Source organism: Tachypleus tridentatus, chromosome 2, assembly GCF_004210375.1.
Source record: "Tachypleus tridentatus isolate NWPU-2018 chromosome 2, ASM421037v1, whole genome shotgun sequence".
NCBI lineage: Eukaryota > Metazoa > Arthropoda > Merostomata > Xiphosura > Limulidae > Tachypleus > Tachypleus tridentatus.
Window position 1 is genome coordinate 52,533,872 of NC_134826.1, and position 24,856 is coordinate 52,558,727.

At 34.8% G+C, this 24,856-nt stretch overlaps 1 protein-coding gene across 1 annotated transcript; it reads right to left on the minus strand.

Moving 5' to 3' along the window:
* Positions 1-1,184: 1,184 nt before the first annotated feature.
* LOC143243819 (uncharacterized) lies at positions 1,185-22,840 on the minus strand. The gene is made up of 9 exons (XM_076487496.1): positions 22,657-22,840; positions 21,083-21,581; positions 11,849-12,051; positions 8,563-8,699; positions 6,905-6,996; positions 5,807-5,862; positions 3,955-4,010; positions 2,595-2,929; positions 1,185-1,341 (listed from the first exon to the last, which is right to left on the minus strand). The coding sequence occupies exons 2-9, from the start codon at positions 21,577-21,579 to the stop codon at positions 1,239-1,241; spliced, it is 1,479 nt and encodes a 492-aa protein (XP_076343611.1). The 5' UTR covers positions 21,580-21,581; positions 22,657-22,840; the 3' UTR covers positions 1,185-1,238.
* Positions 22,841-24,856: the final 2,016 nt, after the last annotated feature.

The window sequence follows — 24,856 nt, forward strand, 5'->3', positions numbered from 1 at the left end:
TAAGCGTGTTAAGGTGTGCGACCCGTAATCTGAGGGTCGCGGGTTCGCATCCCGGTGGCGCCAAACATGCTCGCCCTTTCAGCTATTGGGGAGTTATAATGTAACGGTCAATTCCACTATTCGTTGGTAAAAGAGTAGCCCAAGAGTTGGCGGTGGGTGGTGATGACTAGCTGCCTTCCCTCTAGTCTTACACTGCTAAATTAGGGACGGCTAGCACAGATAGCCCTCGAGTAGCTTTGTGCAAAATTCAAAAACAAACAAATTTGAGTCCGCCTTTTGTTTGTGGAAAGAAAAGTTTGTTTATCGGCTTTCTTTCAGACAAACTCATTAACTTGTTAAAATATATTAACTGATCAAAATTATCTCTGTATTAATTTTGGAAAAAACGAAATTAACTTGCATTGGCAAAGATCTACTATAACGTGACTAAAAATAATTATATTTTAGAAAAAGAATTATATATTTTGTTGTATTTACATTGCTTTATTTTCATTATTTCAAAATAATATAAGTTCGAATATACAAATATTTGATTTCAAATAAAAATTAATCATATACGTTTAAATAAATAATTAGACAGTACAAGTGTTGTTTAGAAAAGGTGTTTCTGATGTCGCTTTAATCTACCCGTCTGCTAAGAATACAACAAATAAAATATTAATATGGTGACTTTTTGTAAAGTAATTGTCAACAGATGGCACTGGGTAGGGTTGGTGTGCAATAACATCGGGAATATTCTTCAAAACATTCACGTGAGCAACAAATTTTTGTTTGTTTTAAAATTTTCTGTCAGAGCTATTTAAATAGCACACTACCGGCCTTGAAATGGAGAGGGAACTAGGAAATTTACGATATTAGGATTCTAACCACCAGGTAATACTCGAACCACAAGTACAAAAATATCGGTGAATATTATTTAAAAAATTCTAACTGATGTTTTATTGTTTTCGATTAGAGTTTAATTCTTGTAGAAAATTACGTGAGTCGTTTCAAGAAGTCAATTATATTTGGTGTGTAAAAGTTGTATAAAATTTAATAACAAGAGATAGATAAAATATTCGCTTAGTTTAAATATACTACTTAATTCTTGTGCCTACAAACTGTATCCGATAAACTCAGATTAAATAATTTTATTTAGTGACTCCAGAAGGCAGCTATAATTGTCTGGTGCAAGTTACTCGATCATTCTCGACGCATGCGCCAAAAAAGCGTGGTTACGACCGTATCATCAAGCCTTTTCATTCGTTGTTATTGGAAGACAAGAGTTTTGATCGTTCTCCGAAGTCGTATTGTGAACAGGAGTGTGTTAGTTCTCTTATCTCTGTTGGGGTCATCAGGGCCCTAATAAAATAAATTGAGAATTTATAATTCTGTGAATAATATAACATAATTACAGAGTTTAAAATAATAATAAAAATATATTTAAATTTAAAATTGAATTTTATGAAACCAAAATTTGAGAATTTTTTTTAAATAAAAGAAAACTAATTATTAAAAATAATTTAAGGGTAACAATGCACACAATGTATGTGATAAGTCCTATTACTTATTTACATTTCCAGGCCTTTGTTTTATTTCCAAAGCTTTCAAATTATTATACTCTGTATATAAATAATGAATTTCTCTATTCTCATTTAGCAGACGAGTTTTAATCCTCCTGGAAAATGAATATGATTTACAAAAGACAGGTTTTAAGTTTTATTTTTACTAGTTGAAATCCAAAATCAAGAGAACTTTCAACAACTTTGTCTACCTTGATTTCACTATAGCTTCATGACCTTGGTTCCACCTTTTCTTTACCTTCCTTAATTTCACCTTACCTTTACTTACCTCGGTGCCCCCAACTAGAAACAAGCTATCGATACCCCTGATGGACAGAACATAGATTTGTGTGCTTAATAACAAACATGGAACACACCTTGGTTTCATTACAACTTCACATACCTTAGTTCCACTATAACGTTATCTTCGTTGGTTTTGTTTTCGTTATTGATGACCAGTTGCACCTTTTTTGTGGTTTTTTAAACCCAGGGTTTAAAATAATAAAGATGAATGTGGTCAACCTTTCATTCACAAGCTCTGTACAAATTTAGAAATATGTATGAAAACCGATTGTTCACTACTTACACCCAGCCATTCATCCATGTGATGAAACCACAGGTCACAGTTTCTCTATCATTACTACCTGGTCTTCAGACCTTGAACTTTGCATTAGAGAAAGATAAGTCATAGCTAAAGACCTTCTGACTCTTAACGAGTTACGAACCTTTTAAATCTAAAATTATTATAAAATTTATATACACTTTAAAATTAATTATATTGTTCTGCTTTATACTTCCGATAACCATTTTACTTAATAAATAAATATATTAGTGATTAATAATACTAAAATCATAGTTATTAAATATCTTTGTAATGCGATTTTCAGATAAATGTATTCCGAAATGTTGGAACCTTGTTATTAAAATGTGCCGTTTTGTCATCTTTATTATTAGACCAAGTCTCAAGCTAAGACAAATCATGTGAACATGCTTTTACTGTATGTTAACCCCCCCCCCGTTCAACAGTGAAGTTAGAAGGTCAGTATTTCTTACCTCTGTAGAACGTTTAGGGGCACATGCACGCCCTCCACCTTCAGTCTTCGATGAACTAACCAACATTCTTTAGCTGAGCCTTTAAGTTCGTTCTCTGGGATGGATATCTCTTGCATTTCCTGATAGCTCAATAAAGATGTTTCACACTTTGTGAAGCTGTTTACAACACCAGGCTGGCCTATAGATGTTTCACACTTTCTGAAGCTGTTTACAACACCAGGCTGGCCTATAGATACAGAAAGGTTTCGACAAAGGTCCATCACTGTCTGACTCTTTTCTTTCAGTTTCATATCTTCCGATTCTTGTGACGACTTCAGTTCCGCATCAGACAGAACCTTTTAATAGCAAGAAGATGCAAGTTGATCAAATGGCTCAGAAACAATAGAGCCTAAATAGTAACAATAGGGACACTATGAAGAGACACTTTGGGAAAATAACTAGGTAGAACAGAAACCCAGTCATACTAATGTAGTGTTTGTAGAAAAACTAACTGCGCATGTGCAGCAGAGTAAAGATGAAGTTCAATCGTAAATTAGTGGGGAACTTATTGTCACGAAACGTTTCAATAATATTTCTAAACTTGTTTTTTTAATAGCAACGTGTTCTTTCTTAAAACTTGGTAAAACACTTGATTTGCTGCGAGACCTAGAAAGAGTCAAGGATATTTAAATAATAAAAATTAACAACCTTAATGATGGTTTAAAATGTACAAACATCATGTAACCACTCGCAACACCAACCAAGAATAAATTAACAGTCTGGTTTATATGGTAACATACGTCACTAAAACAAACATCACTGGTGATGAACATTACAGCTTTTCATATTGAACATTCCAATTAGGGAAGCAAAATAATAGGTGTCCATTTTTATTGATGTCTTCCCATGACATCACTGAATCTCACTCTCTTTGTGTTAGTATGACATTCAAAATCTTTGACACTCACCACTATCCACTCACCTTCAGAAAATTACAAAGTTTTGAAAAGAACTGTGACCAACTTTGAACTAATCACCCAAAGAGAAAAGTAAAAATATGGGGGCGACATCTGGCGGTACCTTCAAACATGAGCTGAAGCAACCGTAAATTATAACTGTAGAAACACTCACAGACACAAGTTTGTTCATATGTAACTTAGGACATTTAAGTTTTTAGAATTGTTTTGAAGTGTAATGTTACAGAGTTTAAAGTTCTGACATTAGGTTTTTGTTGTGAATGGTATTAACAAAGGAAGAACAGTTCGACATGCTTTGAATAACTGATTAAAAGGTAATACATTTTTTTTAAGATCAGAACTAGCTAAACAAGATTTTCTACGGACGTTATGTTTTGTCAAGAATATATGGTGCTAATACAAACCTTGTTGAATAATCCACGAGACTGCGAGGAAGGCCTTGAAGATCTCGTCATTTCGTCTGAAACAAAGTTGGTGTTGACGTGAAACTTCAACAACAAAATAACGAATTTAATACTGCGGACATAAAAGTAAGCCATTAGTTTAGTATATTCTTTTTTGTGTATCGAAAAGATTACGATGGTCTTTTGGAGCACGAAATAACTGGGTTAATTAGATGAAAATATAGGAAGAAAATAAAGTAGGAGACAAAATATATAACACAATTACTCTATAAACGTTGGGTTAACCATCTCGTTGTCGTCTTAACAAGTTAATATTCTGAAATAATAATTTTTTTCACATTCGGATTAATTCAAATTTTCAAAGAGCAGCATCTTCGATTGTACAGATTTTCTAGATAGTTTCGTGTACTTAAGTCCTTTAACTCCTTCGTGCTTTCAAGTAAAAAAAGCGCAGACGAGCTCTAGTAGCCACCTGGTGTTACGTTTTCGAAAATACAGAATAAAAAGTATTTTAAAAATTTCTGTTTAAGTTTTACATTCAAATAAACCAACCTTTTACAAAGTAATCTAGTTAATAAATAAAAATACTAATATAATAAAAAATGTAACCAACAGTACGTTAGATCATACTGATTACATACTATTAAAACTATTTTTATAGTAACAGCATTGTTCAGTAAACCGAGTTTTGCGCACTAACACTTTCATTCACTGAGCTCAATAACCAGGACCCATCCTGATACAGTTGTGTAATGTGTGTTATGAAGTTCGGCCGATAGATGTCACAGGTTTAGTTTCGATTTGATATTGATAGTACTAACTTGAAACAGAGCACGTACATTGATTCTATTTCCTTGTTGTTAAGGTAAGTATACCCCGGGCCATTGTTACCATCAGTATCGTAAGACGTCTTCAGAGTAACTGCTGAGTTACTGGAGAGGGGGGGGGCGAGTTTTGATGAATGGAACCTAGTACAATCGAGTTGGTAACATTTAATAATTTAAATAGTTTGAAAGATAGAGTTGAAAGACAGACACATTTACTCTGTCCTCTACCCCGCTGGTAGCTCAGTAGTAAAATCACAGGACTTATTAAGTTAAAGATCGAGGTTCGATAACAGCAGAGTTCAACGTAGCAAGCCCATTGTGTAGCTTTGGGCTTGAATTGAAATTGAGATATTTATTTCATATAAAACTACACTCGAGGGAAATGTTCAACTATGATTTTTATTACTTATTTAAAGTTATAGTGAATTTGTCACTGTTATGTCCAAATTCTATTCTGCCTTACTATTGGATGAAAATTACTAGTCCACCACAGTGATAATGTATCAGTTGTTATGGAAATCTTTTCGCTGCAACTTTCCTGATAGACATTTTTCACAAGTTGTTGGATGTTTTATTTGAGAGAAGCTCTCAGTTGATTGGTTAGCGTAAGCCTAACTAGATTTTATCAATACTGAGAAACACTACTAAAAATAGTTTCTGGGGAACATAACACTCATTTTACTTTGCAACAACACTTAAAAGATGATTACCGAGACTTCGATATTCAATAAGCCATTCTCGTAACTTTCAAACCTACCCTTGTTACTTCTAAGCAGGTTTCCACCCCTCATTACTTCCCAACAATAGTTTTATTGCATGAACATGACTAAAACGAAGCACATTAAAATTAATGGAAAATTATCAGTAAGTGGTATTTGAAATAAACAAACTATTTCAAAGTATTTCGGTTATTATTACATATAAACTCTAAAAACTTGTATGGATTTTAATGGACTAAAAGACGTTTGTTATCAGTTTGTTTAATCAGAAAGATATAAAACAGTTTGCTGTGATGTTGAAGTTACCATTTGTAGATGGTGACGTCATTGGTCTCAAAGGCTTCTTACTTGAGTTCTCAGACCTGTAAATATGGAATTCAGACAAAAGCAACTTGATCAGTCGTTCTTCAAGTTACAAATTGTTAACGTTTTATACAAACGTGTGCATATTGTTGTTGGTTTGTAGTTTCGAACCTAACAAGTTAAAACACGCGATTCTAACCAAATCAATTTTCATAGTGTAGGTCTGTCTTCCCGAGTTTGCCAGTTTGTTTGAAATATATTATTTTATTTGCAAAAACCAATAGTTGAAGTTTTCAAATATATCAATGTGACTCAAGTATTTGTATGTAATTCATTAGAACCAATAAATTGTTTTAGGTGGCGTTAATAAATGTTTGCGAGATGCAACTAAACACCAATTCATTTTAGAAACGTTAATATAAGTTTAAGTCAAGTTTAACAAAAGTTAATTTATATGTATACATTTCACTCGTGTTTAATGTTTTTAAAAGTTCGAGAGTGTGCGTTTGTTTTTGATTTTTGCTCAAAGCTACACGAGGCCTATCTGCGCTAGTCGTCCCTAATATAGTAGTGCAAGACTAGAGGGAAGGCAGCTAGTCATCAACAACCACTGCCAACTCTCGGGCTACTCTTTTCCAACGATTGGGGAGATTTACCGTCTCAAAATATAACACCCTCTCGGCTTAAAGGGGAGCATGTTTGATGCGACAGGGATTCAAAGCCGCGACCTTCAGATTACGAGTCGAGAGCCCAAACCACTTGGCCCTAACGATAGTAAAGCTTCTACCTTGTACAGATTATTTAATAAAAAAATAAATATTGTAAAGCTACCTTTTCTAAAACCTAATACTGTTAGAAACAATAGCGTAATTTAACAATTATATAAAAATAACCAAACTTTTTATGACAGTGTGAACAAAGTATTTGTGTAGAGAACTTAGTACTTAGATGTCAACTATTGTAAATAACTCTTCTTATAACCTAACGAAGAGTTGGTATAGAAATTTGGGCTAACAGGTGTACGGTGATAAAGAAACATTAAAACATCTTTATCGTAACAATATTCGATCACATAACGATGTTAAAAATGAGTCATTTTACCTTACATGACCGAAGACTTTCGAATTTTCTGACGGCGACTCTGAACCTTGTTCGCCTGGTCTTGCAGAAAAATCATTTTTGTTGAGCAAACCCTAAAAGAGTTTGAATATTAAAATATTACGTAAGTAAAATGGTAGTAATGGACAAATTAACATGCATTTAAATAAACCCTTTATTTCACATGACCTCAACAACGTCTGTAAAGTGTAGTAATGGATAAGTCAAGAGACATCTATTGGAACGGAAAAAGTGTCTAATTTTCTTTGACAATTATATGTCTTGCTGGTATCGGAGGTGTTTTTTCAGGCCTTCTAAATATATTTTATACATACAGGGGTGCAATAGAACCTACACCCTTTTACAAATTAATTGAAACAAGACGAAAAATTACGATTTTTTTTCAATTTTTTTGCGTTTTATTTCTGAGAAACCAGACATTACTCACAAATTAATACATAATATGACCGCCTTTATTTTTCAGAAGATTATTAATCCGCTTTGGCATCGAGTCCACGAGTTGACTGCAATCTTTACTAATTTTTGGATCGCGGTACCACACCTCAATTATGGCCTCAATTAGCTTATCTTTCGTAGTACAATCTTTTCCCCGAAGTCTTTCTTTACAAATCGCCCAAAGATTTTCAATAGGATTTAAGTCCAGAGAGTTTCCAGGCAAGTCCAGCACCTTTATTCGCGTTGTAGTCATAAAATTCTTCACAAGTTTCGATGTGTGGCACGGAGCCAGATCTTGCTGAAAAATACCAGATCCATCTGGAAATCTCTTTTTCAATTCTGGAACAACTCTTCTCTGCAAACCTTCGATGTACTGTGGTCCTCGCATCATTCCTTCTACGATATGCAAGCCTCTGACGCCATAGTAGCTGAAAAAGCCCCACAACATTTTCTTCAAGGGATGTTTTACGAACTGATTGATGAGAGATTCTCAAAGTTTCTCACCTGGAGATCTGCGAACATGCAGACTTCTTTGACCCTGTACGAAGAAATGAGTCTCGTCACTAAATAACACCTCCCTCCATTGTTCTTGCGTCCAGTTCTCGTATTTCAGACCCAATTTATAACGTTTTTTCTTCGTTGAGTTGATAAGAAGTTTTTTTTTTATTGGTCTCCTTGCCCTTTTAACGCAATTTCGAATGACGTAATATTCCTCAAAATTTCGTCATATATCCCAAAAATAGATCGACCGTACTGCAAAGCATAGCTAATGACGCCCTATGTGTGAGAAAATGACTATTAAAGGAAATCAGTGGGTCCAGCGAGCCTACAGCAGCCGCCATGCTGAAAATATTGTAAAATGACCATTTGTTTCAATTAATTTGTACAAGGGTGTACCTAGCCCCCATCTTCTTACATGTTGTACATCAGAACATTACATATAATCCACCTCCCACATTTAAATACCACACCTTATTACAAAATGCATGTTGTTCTAGCTACGTCCTATGATACCGAAAAATATAATATCTGGTGCTACTACACCATTTCACATAAAACAAATACCATCGGTTCTAGGATGCTATCTCCCTAAACAATGACGACGTTTTTATACGTTTTGAAAAATAATGCGACAATTTGAGAATGCATCATTCTGTAATTAAGCTAAGGGGTTGCCGTAAGGTACGAATGGTGACAAAACCAACCTGATGTGTTCGATTAGTTTTAACCAGCTTGGTCAGTACAGTCGAAGGTTTCTGTTTTTCATCGAGACTTCCAGTTTTTCTCAAGCTCTCCTTAATACGTTGTTCGTTATCCATTGAAGATGCCCGTTTTTTGGTTCCTGGGAACAGAGTGAAATGTACGTTTTAAGAACCAGTGATTTTTTTCTATGCTAATTCTTAAATTAGATTATTTTTTTAGTGGCTATAGATACGTGTTTATATATTACATCGGTTAGGTGACTGTTTAATGAACTATGAAGTTTTATCAAATTCTAATCGTTGCTATAAATACTTGCGAACTTATATTATACCGGTTAAGTGAATTACTAATGAATTACTTTATCTTATCAAATTTTAAGCACAACATCACAAAACCAGTTTTGAAAAAGAAAAAAAAATCGTTATAAAAGTTACCCACAGACATTCAACACCCAATACCCACAGACTTTCAACACAAAGTAATTTCCCTTTTCATTTTACCCTCGTTCATCTACCTTCTTCAGTTCATCCCTCAAGAAGAAATGTCCAGCTTTGAAAACCGCTTAGGTTACTAGGTTTATCGTCTCGTGACTCATCTATTTTACTATCCTTCGTGATTTATCAGAAAACTTGGTATCAGGTGATGCTACATGGTCGTTAATAGAGAGAACGTTAATATAGCTTGTTAGTTATATAAATAATGCACACGTAATGTTATGTAATTTGTGCTAACAATTGTTTATTTTAGGGCAAAGTCTCAGTGGGAATCAAACCCTGGTTTTTATGATTGTAAGTTCATAAACTTACCACTGTCCCACCAGCTGTTTATGTGTCATTATACGTCGTTTCTATGTTTTATTGAAAGATGAAAACATATTGTGAAAAATATATAAAATATTTCGATGTAAAAGAAGATAATTAAACAACTAATGTTTTATTACACACTGATGTGACCAAAGTGTATCAGTTAAGGAGACAGTTCACACGTTTTGCACTTAAGCAATCACGTTGTCTCGGTTCACAACTCCTAGTTACTTAATTCATACATTATTGTTAAATAACTTTCTATTATTAAGTCAACATGCAACATTGCTCCAAATAATTTAACTGACACACTGCATAACCCTCAGTAATTCAGTTGATACGCTAAATAACTCCTAGTAATTTAATTGACACTGTACACAACTCTCAGTAATTCAGTTGACACGCTACATAACTCTTAATAATTCAGTTGCCACCGCACAAAACTCTCAGTAATTCAGTTGACACGCTACATAACTCCTAATAATTCAGATGGCACACTACACAACTCCTAATAATTCATTTGACACACCACATAACTCCCAATAATTCAGTTGACACTATACACAATATTCAGTTATTCAGTTGACACACAACACAACTCCCAGAAATTCAGTTGACACCCTACGTAACTCTCAGTAATTCAGTTGATTTGCTGCACTAACCATCAGGTTTGAAGATATTCTAAATTATCAAAGCGTAGTTTTTGTGGATAGTAAATTTTTCTAGTTGTAATTTTGATTCAGTTTCTTAGTTATAAAATAAACGTATTTTTGACACTTAAAACAGATATTTCATTTCAGAAGTTCCTACAATACTTCCTCGAAATATTCAATTATTGAATTTATTACGACGGTTTTCGTGCTAGTGAGGCTTTTTCGGAGAACCACATGCGAAATAATTAAAAACTTTATTAAATGAACGTAGAGAAAAGGCGTGCGCTTCGAACATTTCTACTATCGATCTGTTTCTGTTCTGAATTGTTAACATAGGCTGTCACTTATTTTATGATTACAGTTTTATGCCATTATTTTAGAACTCTCGATCTGTGTATAAAACTCATGATTCTCTCGTCACAATTCTTTCATCTAGACTTCTCTTCAATTCGAGACCTGGAAAACCTCGCGTTCTGGAAAACTTTCACGCGAGTGAATGTATTAACAACTAATTGTGGGTGAAACTCAAGCAGGTTTGTGTGAAAACGTGGTAAACCCAATAAATATGTTGTATGTTTACTGGTTTTCACCGATATCAGAAGTTATCAAATAGGTTAGGTTACAATAGTCGCAAAGAAGTTACTTATATTAACAAACTACATGAACAGTTAGGTTTGTATAAAGTTTAATCACTCAATTTCAGTTCTAACATGATGTCTAAAATCTTTCAATTGGCTCTGTTCCATGTTAACATGATGTCTAAAGTCTTTCAATTGGCTCTGTTCCATGTTAACATGATGTCTAAAGTCTTTCAATTGGCTCTGTTCCATGTTAACATTATGTCTAAACTCTTGTCAATTAGCTTTGTTCCATGTTAACATTATGTCTAAACTCTTGTCAATTGGCTTTGTTCCATGTTAACATGATGTCCAAAAATAAACGTTCCGTATTAACAAGACGTGAACAATGTACCAGTTTGGGTTGTTCATGAACGCCTATTATAACATGGTAATTGAATGTATAGATCGTTGTATAAATCATCTTGGTTTACCTGTACAATTTTTATTACTACGTGACCACATCATTAATGTATGAGGTAATATTGTAGGCTTTAAAAGAATGGTCACTGACCCCAAATCCACGATGTAATACTACAACCTATGTACTACGTATGTGAGTATTATGAAGATTCAGTTATAATAACTACCACACATGAACTGGAATAATCAGGTGATAGATGCAATTTTATATATTTGACACTGAGGTTTCACTTGAACCTCTCACTGACAAATCACGTCTGAATTTTGGACAAAGGGAGCAAATCTAATAGTTAATCAAATGAATGGCCCCTGTCTTGAGCTTTTCTTTTCGGAGAGAGAAGGTGTGAAAACATGATAATAAACAATTTTCTAGTGAGTTTCACCAGATTAATCTAAAGAGATTTATATATCAGTTAATTATATCCTTAACAAGTTTTGGATCTCTGATGTGTCTAGACCGTACGGAAAATTTGTTCGTTGTGAATTTCGCGCAAAACTACACGAGAGTTATCTATACTAGCCGTCCCTAATTTAACAGTGTAAGACTAGAGGGAAGGCAGCCAACTCTTGGGCTACTCTTTTACCAACGAATAGTGGGATTGACCGTCACATTATAACGCTTCACAGCTGAAAGGGCGCGCATGTTTGGTGTGATGAATATTCGAACCTGCGACCCTCAGATTACGAGTCGAGCGCCCTAACCACTTGACCATACCAATCCTTTTTTTTACCTTCGAACAAACAGAAAAGACATAAATAATTCGTATTAATATTATTCTATCTCTCACTTACTCCGTCTTTTAGGCTGTTTTGCAAATTTTTCCTGGAGTCTACATGGCGACGAAGGTCTACGTAATGTGGTAGAAAGGTCTGGGTCCTGGCAGGTCTTGATACTGGAACGTTTATCCGCTTCTGTTTCATTATCGCTAACGGAGACTTGTGAAACCATGGTAACAACGTCAAGTTGTGGCAATTCGTGGCACGTAAAAAGCTTTCTAAATTGAAAAATGGCTTCACTTCGCTTCTTCAACACATTATTTGATGTTTAAATAAATGGTCCGATATTTAACATTAGACAATATCAGTTTTAAAATTAAACTGTCTATAACTGACTGGAGAACCACATCAATTATTTTTGTCTAAGAAATAAAAGAAGAAGAAGAAAGCACAACGGTGAGGAAAAAAACCTGTAACTACAATGTTAAACACCACTTCGATAAGAAACGCTTGTTTTAGAACATCGGTTAGCATCATGCTAACGAGTTAAAACACAGGATTTCACCAGAAGACAAAATACATTTCAGAGAAAGACCTAAAACCGAGGGCTTTAGTCAACCATTCGAAAACGCTTCATATTTGGACCTTTTCTTTCAAATGTATCGATCAGTTTTAACGTTTGATCCTCACGTTGGGAATGTATGACAAACAAAACTTGTCAAACAAGAATAAGCACCGAACATTGATTTACTATTTACCTTGTCATTTGGTGTCTTTTTACAAGTAACGTTCCTTGTTTACCTTGTCTTTTGGTGTGTTTTTACAAGTAACGTTCCTTGTTTACCTTGTCTTTTGGTGTGTTTTTACAAGTAACGTTCCTTGTTTACCTTGTCTTTTGGTGTGTTTTTACGAGTAACGTTCCTTGTTTACCTTGTCTTTTGGTGTGTTTTACGAGTAACGGTCCTCGTTTACCTTGTCTTTTGGTGTGTTTTTACGAGTAACGGTCCTTGTTTACCTTGTCTTTTGGTGTGTTTTTACAAGTAACGTTCCTTGTTTACCTTGTCTTTTGGTGTGTTTTTACGAGTAACGTTCCTTGTTTACCTTGTCTTTTGGTGTGTTTTTACGAGTAACGTTCCTTGTTTACCTTGTCTTTTGGTGTGTTTTTACGAGTAACGGTCCTCGTTTACCTTGTCTTTTGGTGTGTTTTTACGAGTAACGGTCCTTGTTTACCTTGTCTTTTGGTGTGTTTTTACAAGTAACGTTCCTTGTTTACCTTGTCTTTTGGTGTGTTTTTACGAGTAACGTTCCTTGTTTACCTTGTCTTTTGGTGTGTTTTTACGAGTAACGGTCCTTGTTTACCTTGTCTTTGGTGTGTTTTTACAAGTAACGTTCCTTGTTTACCTTGTCTTTTGGTGTGTTTTTACAAGTAACGTTCCTTGTTTACCTTGTCTTTTGGTGTGTTTTTACAAGTAACAATCGTGTTTCACCTTATCACTTGTGTTTATACAAGTAACGGTCCTTGTTTACCTTATCATCTGTGAGTTTATACAAGCCGCTGTGTTACTGGAAGCCATTAAAATAACATGATGGTGGACATGAAAATAATAAGTTACTACCGTAACCTCTTTCTTGTTTAACTTATTAAAACGCCCTCTGCAGGAACTTCTTGTAAATGTTCCATTATTCTGTAACTGTTTTTCAAGTCTCAGTTTTGTACATATTTTTCTCATTATGAATTCATTATGTTTCTTGATTCTAAATGATCTATATTTTTCTGTTTCTGTAACTTTAGTAGCCAGTGTAACCTGCCTCACATAGAAGACTAACTGATGTTACATCCTACGGAAGGCACACAGTTTATACACGATTATAAATCAAATATTCTACGTTTACTAACGATTACTAACCTCATTTTGACAGGAAGGATAAATCTACTGCGCATGTCTCCCCAAGCGTATTTAATAAGATAACTGTGGTTTTAGTTTTTCATCAACGTTTGTTAAGTCACGCGATATGTCTATAATTCCAATCTTTTCGAGTAAATTAAACCACAAACTGTAACATTAAATCGGTTTTCTTATTTCCGTTGACTCAGTAACTGTTTCACTGCCACAACGGATATAGTTTTCACACACGTGAGAAATTGTTCACCGCTGGCAGTCTTGACCTGGAGAGGGGAGAGGGGTTGAATTTTAACCTCCTCCAACAAAGTGCTTCACTTAAGCGTTCAGCAAGTCAACTTCGATTTGCAAGGATATTTATTAAACGTTTCGACGTATCGTAACAACGTGATATATGAAATAAAGCGAAATATTATGATTTATCAGGAAATTAAACGTTTCGATGAACCGTAACAAGTTACTAGACTTGTGGAATATATTAAAACAATTACACAGAACAGCAATATAGACACGTGGTGGGTCTGTTACGTTAGTAACAATAACATACACACACGTGGTGGATCTGTCACGTTAGTAAGAATAACATACACACACGTGGTGGATCTGTTACGTTAGTAAGAATAACATACACACACGTGGTTGATCTGTTACGTTACTAAGAATAACAGACTCACCACGTGTGTGCATGTTATGTAAGTAAGAATAACATACACACACGTGGTGGGTCTGTTACGTTAGTAAGAATAACATACACACACGTGGTGGGTCTGTTATGTTAGTAAGAATAACATACACACACGTGGTTGGTCTGTTACGTTAGTAACAGTGATATATACACACGTGGATCTGGTATGTTAGTAACAGCAAAACATAAATGGAGGTGGAGTACAGATGTTGTGTATTATACATGCTAGATATGTTTCTAATGAAGGTCGTTTCAACCTGAACCTGAACAGCTAGCAAACTACACGTGTAGAAGACGCAGACTCGAAACATAAGTCATTGTATAGCTGAGTTGTGTAAACCTACATTTGTGGATACATAAGGCGGGTATTATCGTAAATCTTGAACAGTTTTAATTTATTTGAAATATTTTATTACATCAAAATTGAATGAAATCAATTTCCGTAAACAAAATTAATACTTTCTTCACACATGCTGGTTTCAGTTGATTTAACATCAACCCCAAATTTAACTCTGAGCGATAAGTGTAGTTTTCGTTATGGTTAAGTGTATTACGTGTTTATTTAGAGGGTTATTTATTTTAAAGGAACATAGACTGTGATATTTCATTACACCAATGTACTCTGTACGATATTTGACTTCTTTTTTTAGTCATGTTTTTTGTTTCCTTTCTAAAACAGTTTTAGGCGAGGTCTGAAAGTCTCTTTGCGTTTAATACGAGGGAAGAATATATTAGCTGGCGACGAATCACATTTAAAAGGCATGTGTGTCATATTACATCATAATAAGACTGATTACGGGTCATTCCATGTCAAATCATTCAGATTTTGGAAAATTTTCTAGGTGACCCCCTCAGAATGCCTTGAAAAAATTCACATGTGCTCATCTACCCATATAATGAAATATTGCCAAAGATTAGATCAATATCTATAATAGTTTCTGATTTATAGACCTGTAAAATTTAATTAATTTTTTTTTTAATTTTGGCGAGTTCATTTTCAGGCAACTTTGGCTGCTTGAAGCTGCAAGAGTAATGGTGGTAGAAGGCTGAAATTTGCTGCACTGACTGAATTAATCTCGCAGAATTAAACAATGGCCTCAAACCAAGTTTATCTCTCTTAGAATTTTCATAGTGAGGCTGTAAAATCACCTGAAAACCCAAAATTGTAAAAAACATTGGTTTATTTAATAAGCCATAGCTCTAAAACTTAATGTGATACAAAGCTGAATTTTGTTTTCAAATTTCCTATAACATATCAGTTGATAAATCAGCAATTTTTGTAATTAAAAGTCTATTAAATCTCCTGTAAAAAAAATTTAGCTGCATAGAACTTTTTATGATTTAGCTAAAAATAGCCCTACTTCAGGCCACAGTTTTACCATGTCACCAGTTATTCAGCTTTTTCAGATTTTTACCATATATTCTTACATCTCTGAATATGATCTACAAAAAAAATCAGGATGGAGTTCAACCTGTTTTTTGAGTTATAAATTTTTAAAGTATCCTCTGACCATACGTTGTTTATTTGAAAAAAACAACTTCAATTCAGGTGTGTTACTGTGTGCAAATATATCCATACAATTTTGAAATAATCTATGAATCCCATTGAAATATTCTAATCAGCCTTTACCATATATTCTTACATCTCTGAAAATGATCTTCAAAAAATCAAGGTTGTGAAAAATAATAAATTATCAAATTTTAAGTGTCTCTGATATGTACCATTAGGCAAAGGACCACATTCAGTTCTTTCTTATCAATCAGGAATCAGTCCTGCAGAATTGTGTAAAGTTTGATCTACTTGAGCACTATGAAAAACACAAAACTGTGGTAGGTATTGGGTCACACTATAGCTTTATTCTACCAACAAATTGTACATGAGAAGGCTATCAGATGATGATGTGTACACAGTTGTAACTGTTGGTAGTAACAGTAAAAGTGATGCTACAGCAGCTCAAATAGGGTCTAATGATAGCAATGACAATTATCAGCCAGGGAAATATGTGGCATGTATATACAATCATGAATGATATGTGGGAAACATAAAAGATGAACATTCTGATGTGTTGGTGTCATTTATGAAGAAATCAAGAAATGAACTGTTCTCATGGCCCTGGATGATTTAACATGGAATGACTCTTACGCGGGTTCGAATTCCCGTCACACCAAGCATGCTCGTCTTTTCAGCCGTGGGGGCGTTATAATGTTACGGCCAATCCCACTATTCGTTGGTAAAAGAGTAGCCCAAGATATTACGTGTCGCGTAATATTGCTGTTAGTCTGATTCCTAAACTATTATTGTGTTCACTTCTTTTCCACCTTTGTCAAACTTTAAATGAAGAGGAGGAAGAAAAGCTGACTTATTATGAGGCCCGGCATGGCCAAGCGCGTAAGGCGTGCGACTCGTAATCCGAGGGTCGCGGGTTCGCACCCGCGTCGCGCTAAACATGCTCGCCCTCCCAGCCGTGGGGGTGTATAATGTGATGGTCAATCCCACTATTCGTTGGTAAAAGAGTAGCCCAAGAGTTGACGGTGGGTGGTGATGACTAGCTGCCTTCCCTCTAGTCTTACACTGTTAAATTAGGGACGGCTAGCACAGATAGCCCTCGAGTAGCTTTGTGTGAAATTCCCCCCAAAAAAATATTATGTGAAAACAGGCATGAAAAGTTTTCAAGAAAAGCTAACAAATTAAAGAAGAAACATATTTAAAAATAAAAAATATACACGTGAAACTAAACAATAAATAACTTTTAAAATACCAAAACTTAACGTATGAAACTAAACAATAAATAACTTTTAAAATACCAAAACTTAACGTATGAAACTAAACAATAAACAACTTTTAAAATACCAAAACTTAACGTATGAAACTAAACAATAAACAACTTTTAAAATACCAAAACTTAACGTATGAAACTAAACAATAAACAACTATTAAAATACCCAAACTTAACGTATGAAACTAAACAATAAATAACTTTTAAAATACCAAAACTTAACGTATGAAACTAAACAATAAACAACTATTAAAATACCCAAACTTAACGTATGAAACTAAACAATAAACAACTTTTAAAATACCAAAACTTAACGTATGAAACTAAACAATAAACAACTATTAAAATACCCAAACTTAACGTATGAAACTAAACAATAAACAACTTTTAAAACACCCAAACTTAACGTATGAAACTAAAGAAGAAACGTCTTTAAAAATACCTAAAATGTGCATGTGAAACTAAACACGAAACATCTTTATAACTATCTGTGCTTTACTCACCACAGATGTATAAACCCAGCTTCTAGAGTTGTAAGTCCGCAGACATACCGCGGTGCCACTTGGGGGCGCTCAAATTGAGAAGAAAGATTGTTTTGAATTTCGCGCAAAGCTACACGATGGCTATCTGCGCTAACCGTCTCTAATTTAGCAGTGTAAGACTAGAGGGAATGCAGCTAGTCATCATCGACCACCGCCAACTTTTGGGCTACTTTTTATCAATGAATACTGGGATTGACTGTAAATTATAACGCATCACGGCTGAAAGGGCGAGCATGTTTGATGTGACGGAGATTCGAATTCGCGATGCTCAGATTGTGAATCGATCGCTCTTATCACCTGGCCATGCCGGACACAAGAATAATGAATTTCGCTTACTTACAAAATATGGTGGTATGTGATCTATCGTTATAGTAAAATATTGGGAACACTTTCACAGACGTTGTTTGGAATATTTACATTAAATGTTTCGATAGAACCTTATTTAAAAGTGGCAACAAGAGCTTCATTCTAGACGTTCTTTCTCTTCATAATTTTGAAGTGACAAACTAGAAGGAAGGCAGGTGGCCAGAACCATCTTCTGCAAACATTCATCAAATGGTGGGGTTTGACTGCCACCCTCATAATGCATCTACAGTATCAAAGTGCTGAGCAATATTTTGCCGCAAAGGGACGCGAACCATGGATTATAGAGGTCGTGGTTAGGCATGCTTTCACTTACTTTGAGGTTATGGCATTTCTGATGTTACACTAACACTTTAGTTCATCGAGAAATTTTAACAGTTTGCAGGGTGAGGGCGCTGACGTCTGTTTTTATTTCTGTTTTTATTATGTGGACATTTGACCAAAAACTATGAAGGTCTTCAACTGTTACCTTCTTCGATATGTGTTTAAAGTTAAATGTATGATTTTCATAAAGAGAAATACAGAATATATCTTCATAATTTTTACTTTATATTTCTAAATCTTGAAGTGAGATATAACAAAGAAATATGTGTTTTGTTTGTGCTTTCTTATTGCAAAGCCACATCAGGCACTCTGCTCAGCTCAACGAGGGGAATCGAATACCTGCTTTTAGCATTGCAAATCCGTAGACTTACCGCTGTACTAGCGGGAAGCGAAAAAAAAATGAAAAATAGCCCATTGTTCTATCAAAGGAAAAGTGTACCAATTAAATTTAAATAACAATAAAGTTTTAACTCAGAGTCTGGAATATGTCAATCAGTCAAGTTTTAACCCACAGTATGAAACATGTCAGTTAAGTTTTACCCCACAATCTGGAACATGTCAATCACGTTTTAACCCAGTCTAAAAATGTCAGTCAAGTTTTAACTCACAGTATGAAACATGCCAGTTAAGTTTTAACCCACAATCTGGAACATGCAATTAGTCGAGTTTTCACCCACAGTGTGAAACATATCAGTTACGTTTTAACCCACAATCTGGAACATGTCAGTTAAGTTTTAACCCACAACCTGGAAGATGTCAGTCACGTTTTAACCCAGTCTAAAAATGTCAGTCACGTTTTAACCCACAGTCTAAAAATGTCAGTCATGTTTTAACCCACAGTTTAAAAATGTCAGTTAAGTTTTAACCCACAATCTGGAACATGTCAGTCACGTTTTGATCCTCATTGTAGAAGATGAAGTTTTATCTGGCTGTCGGTACGTCTGGTAGTGTATTGAGTGAACTTCGTTGTATATAAATTTAAACTTATTTTCCACAGAATCTTGTCAGAATCTATTCACACATCAAAGATTTAGAATTTCTTGAAAAGCTACACGAGCATTAGATGCGATAGCCGTCCATAATTTTACACTGGAAGACGCTACCTATCGCAATCTCTTTTACTACCGAATAGTGGGATTCACCGCCAAAATAAAACGTCCCTACTGCTGAAACAGCGACCTGGTTCGATGAGGGGGATTTGAACCCGTAATCCTGAGATTGCTCGTGAACCGCCTCAACCACCAAGCCATACAGCATCCGTGCAAGTTAAAACTAAACGTATTTCATTCATATGAAATATACTGACACTTTTCAATAGAGGTAAAGGACAATTTGGAATAACTGAAGACAATAGGTACACGTATGGATATCAAACAATTTTAATAATGTTCAATTAAACTAAAGAGAGCAATCAACAAGTAATCTGTGTACGTTATAGTTTATCACCAGGCTTGTTTTGAATGTGGTCAGATGTTTTTTCCGAACATGCTTAGTGTATTACTGGTGTCTCCATAGTATCTTTTCCTCACTAGGTATCATTTTTACTAATGCATTTTCGATCAAATAAAATCAAATCTATGAGGAATAAATCTAACTAGAAACCTACTTTATAAATTACTTATTTTTGCGATTTTGATTACATGAGAACTGGAAGGTATGGATCATGAAACATAGACTTATATCGAATTTCTCTGCAATTCCTTAAAATACCACGAAATATTCTCATAAATATTTGCCCAACTGACAGTAATTAATTAATTTTATTTATTGTTTAAGAAAAATTTCGGCAACAGAAATGTTTAATCATTTCTTTTAAGTTTCTCCACAAAGTAGGCCTGTATTAGGATTTTCTGGTAAGCTGCCAGATGCCTTTATTCATTCACAGAAGCCAAATAACTTATACTAGGCCTAACGTTATCTGTTCGAAATTTTGTTAATCGTTCAAGACTGTTCGCATACTGTTGAAAAATATCAGAAACTGTTCTTGAGTAGTTAGGCCTAATAACTGTTTGGGAGTTTCGTTAACTGATCTGGTGTACCATTAACTGTTTTTGTTTGTTTGTTGAATTTCGCACAAAGCTACACGAGGGCTATCTTCGCCAACTCTTGGGTGATTCTTTAACAACAAATAATGGGATTGACCGTCACTTTCAAATACCACTACGAAGAAAAAAGCAAGCATATTCGACGACAAGTTTCGATTCAGCGACCCACAGTTTGGGAACCAAGCACATTAACCATCAGGCCACGCCAGGCTATTAAGTGTGCGAGAGTATTCACGTATTATGGAAGATCATTCGTTAACTACTTGGGCGTAGCTGTTAAGCGTTCGGAAGGGTTTTTAACCATCAGGAAGAATACTTTTACCACATAGCAGCATTACTAACTGTTCATGAGACATGATAGCTGTTCGAAACTATTATTAATTGTTTTTAGGTACCTAGTTTGTTTGTTTTTTTCCCTGATACAGCGAAAATGTTTTATTGCTTCTACGTCAAGGAAAGAGGTAACCATCAGAAAATAGAAGACACAGATGATTGGTACAATCCAAGGAACAATAACCAATCACAGCTAACGAGTACACTCCACCAATTAGAACCAAGGATCAACAACTGGTTACAATTGATGAATACACTCCACCAATCAGAACAGAACGCTAACAACCAATCACAACACCTGACACATATACTGACGAATGTTTTTATGTGATTCCTTACCTTTCCGTTCCGTGTTTATTTATTCTTTCAGTAGATTCTTCCATTTTATTTCTACGCTTTATGTTTTTCAGTTTCTCAGCAGATTCACTTATTGGACTTTGCTTGGATAAAGCTTTCGGCATCTGATGTTTTATCTGTCTGGAACTTTCGGATTTTGCCGAACCAATTGGACGTTGACCTTTTATGCCTTTTTTAGGACTTGTTTTCTGTTCCCTGTGTCCAGAAGAAGAAGATACGTTTTTCTTTTTTCTACTTCGGACCCCTCTCGATTTCACGGGTGATATCTCATCGGACTCATCACTGACATCGTGACCGGTTTCACCTGGTTTCTTATCGGTCTCCTCTTTTGATAAAGCTAAAATTTTAAATAGGTTTCCCCTGAGAAGGTTGAAGCTTACCATCTGTTCTTCTTCCGGTACCTTTCTGACCTCCGGAAGAACACCTAAGGCGATTTGTTTAAGTCGGAGACCCTGGTGTTCAGAATCGAAACTTTCCATCCCTTCAGAGAATCAATAACACTGAACAAACATCGTGGAATTAACTTTGATTAAAATATATAAGTTGAGAAGATAGAATTAAAACTTTTTAAACTTTATTAAAAAATTTAAAGTTTATCAACTTGTTTGTATCAGTATTTTAAAGTTTATTAACATGTGTGTGTCAGTATTTTAAAGTTTATTAACGTGTGTATATCAGTATTTTAAGGTTTATTAACGTGTGTGTATCAGCATTTTAAAGTTTATTAACGTGTGTGTATAAGTATTTTAAAGTTTATTAACGTGTTTGTCACATTGTTTTAAAGTTTATTAACGTGTGTGCATCAGTATTTAAAAGTTTATTAACGTGTTTGTCACACTGTTTTAAAGTTTATTAACGTGTGTGCATCAGTATTTAAAAGTTTATTAACGTGTTTGTCACATTGTTTTAAAGTTTATTAACGTGTGTGCATCAGTATTTTAAAGTTTATTATCATGTGTGTGTCAGTATTTGAAAGTTTATCAATGTGCGTATCTGTATTTTAAAGTTTTATCGTGTGTTTATCAGTATTTTAAAGTTTTAACGTGTGTTTATCAGTATTTTAACGTTTAGAAAATATATTTAAAACTACGTAAAAAACAAGCGCTTACTTAGTGCTTTGAATGACATCTAGAGATTGTCCCATCCATGAAAATAATTTTCTTGTTTTAGCTTCGACAATAAATAATAAAAATCAGACATAAAAAGCCCTCTAACGTCTCAACGGTATGTCAGCGGACTTACAACGCTAGAATCCGCAGTTCGATACTCGTGCACAGATAGCCCATGGTGTTGATTTTTTCTTAATTTCAAAGAAACCATCTCAAGAAATTTTTCAAAACGTATTTACAAAAAAGTTCCTTATTAGTTACAAAAGTTAATAAATATATAAAAGCAGTATCGAAAACTTGTCAAGAGACAACTGATACCTGACATCGTGAGGGCGTAGAATTATCTTTGTTTATTGTTGTTGTTTTCTCAACTGAAACCTATGATTAGATACGTGTAACAATAAACAGTGTCAGGCGTTAGTTGAATTTGATAATTAAAAAACTCACCTTTTCACACCTTCGCTTGGTTCGTTAGTGTACCTAAACGTCTATCTCGAAGAGCTGTGAAATAGAGCGCTAAGGTCGCGTGAGAGACACTGTTCCAAAAGCAGAACCCCACGTGTATGACTAGGTAAGCGAACGTGAAGAAACTGACACGCCACCTATCCTCCCCTGCTCTAAATTAAACGGAATTGCACACCTTCTACCTTGCATGTAAGTAAAATTTCTAAACCTGTAAACAAAACTGGAAAAGAATCGATATCCAACTCTATACCTCAGAAGTAGCAGTGACGTGCAGTCGCGTGACGAACTGTTCAACCACGCGACTATCTAACTGGTCTCCCACGTTGTCATGAAACACTAGTTTTATCGATCAAAAACTTTCGGAAAACAGAGAATGCGTTTTCTCCCGGAGTGTTTAGGATTCATTTTTCATGAATGATATAAATATTAAAGTGGTTTTGGGTGTTCACTGTTTCCTAATATTCAGAAATGTGTGAAAAATGGAATGATATATCATTGTTACATAGTGTACTGTCATTGTAGTTTGTTGGGTTGTCAAGTACAACACAGACCTTATTTATTAAAACAAAATTTTTTTCTAACGAGCACATTAAGCCAACGAAGATTCACCTCTGTCATGACTAAACTTGCTCACGTCAGTTAACTAGTGGCACAGATAGCCCATTGTATAGCTCTGTGCGTAATTCCAAAGAAACCGACAAAAATTTCTTAACTAGAGACGAGGTCTGGCTCATATATAAAATATAAAATCAGTCTAGAGCTGGAAAGAGACGTATAAAGGAATAATGAGACTTATAGAATCAAATCTAAAATTAAACTAATGGATGGTGTTAGCTGTTGGGGGAAATCAGTAATGAGGGGACCTGTCCCCCATTAGCGCTGGTTATGACTCACATTTTGGCCCGGCATGGCCCGGTGGTCAAGGCACTCGACTCCTAATCCGAGGGTTGCGGGTTCGAATCCCCATCACAGCAAACGAGCTCGCCCTTTCAGCCATGAGGACGTTATAATGTCACGGTCAATCTCACTATTCGTTGGTAAAAGAGTAGCCCAAGAGTTGGTGGTGGGTGGTGATGACTAGCTGCCTTCCCTCTAGTCTTACACTGCTAAATTAGGGACAACTAGGAAAGATAGCTCTCATGTAGCTTTGAGCGAAATTCAAAATAAACAAACAAACAGACTCACATTTAATGATAACCAGTGATGTCGAGAAAACCCACTTGTAAAGAAATATATAAGTAAAAACGGCTCGTTTGGGTTGAAAAAATTTTTTACGTAGAGTGAACAACGTTTCGACCTTCTTCGGTCATCGTCGGGTTCACAAAGAAAGAGAGAGATAGCTGACCGGAAGCTGACCATATGTTTGAAAGGGGTTGTGTAATGAGTGTCGGAGTGTTGAGGGTGGGCTTAGATGTTGACTATACAATTTTATATATATTTTTAATTATTATTTATTATATTATATTTTAATATAGATATAAAGGTGTTCCTTTGTATTGGTTTATTTTGGGCTTAAGTTGTTGTATAAGTAAGGCTTCTTTAATTTTGCGTTTGTTTATGTTTTTTCTTTGTTTAGTATTTGAGTGTTTTCTATGGTTATGTTGTGTTTATTTGACTTGCAGTGTTCGAAAACGTGTGAAGGTGACTTTTTGTATTCTTTGAATCTGGTTTCCATTTTTCTAATTGTTTCTCCAATATAGAAGTCGTGGTAGTTATCACAATGTATTTTATAAATAATGTTGGTGTGATGTTTGTCAGTGTAGTTTTTACATAGTATAGACCTCAATATTGTGCCTGGTTTTTGAATAAACTTGGTATTAACTGGAATGTCATATTTTGTTACTAGTTTTTGCCAAATGTTGGCTATTTTTCTGCTGATGTCGGGAGTATATGGTATGGTTTTGTGATTTTTTGATTCGTGAGATATATTTACTTTTACTTCATCAACATCAATAAGTTTCCTCCACAAACCGTAGAAAACATTATACACACACTAGACATAAAAGCAAAATCAACCAACAAAGGTAAATATACATTTTAATTATGTTTGTGCTATAAATATTTCTAATACTATCAATTTCTGCATTTTAGGGCCAAACCATTTCTCTTCACGTAAAATAATACATTTCCAAGTTAGCTACATTTAGACCAACAGTAATGATTTAACTGTATACATGTTAAT

Coding starts and splice junctions, on each gene's coding strand:
- LOC143243819 (XM_076487496.1), bottom strand. CDS start 21,579: ATGGAAAGTTTCGATTCTGAACACCAGGGTCTCCGACTTAAACAAATC. Junction 12,052..21,082: donor AATAAACACGGAACGGAAAG/GTAAGGAATCAC, acceptor TTTTCAATTTAG/AAAGCTTTTTACGTGCCACG. Junction 1,342..2,594: donor CCCCTAAACGTTCTACAGAG/GTAAGAAATACT, acceptor TTATTTTATTAG/GGCCCTGATGACCCCAACAG.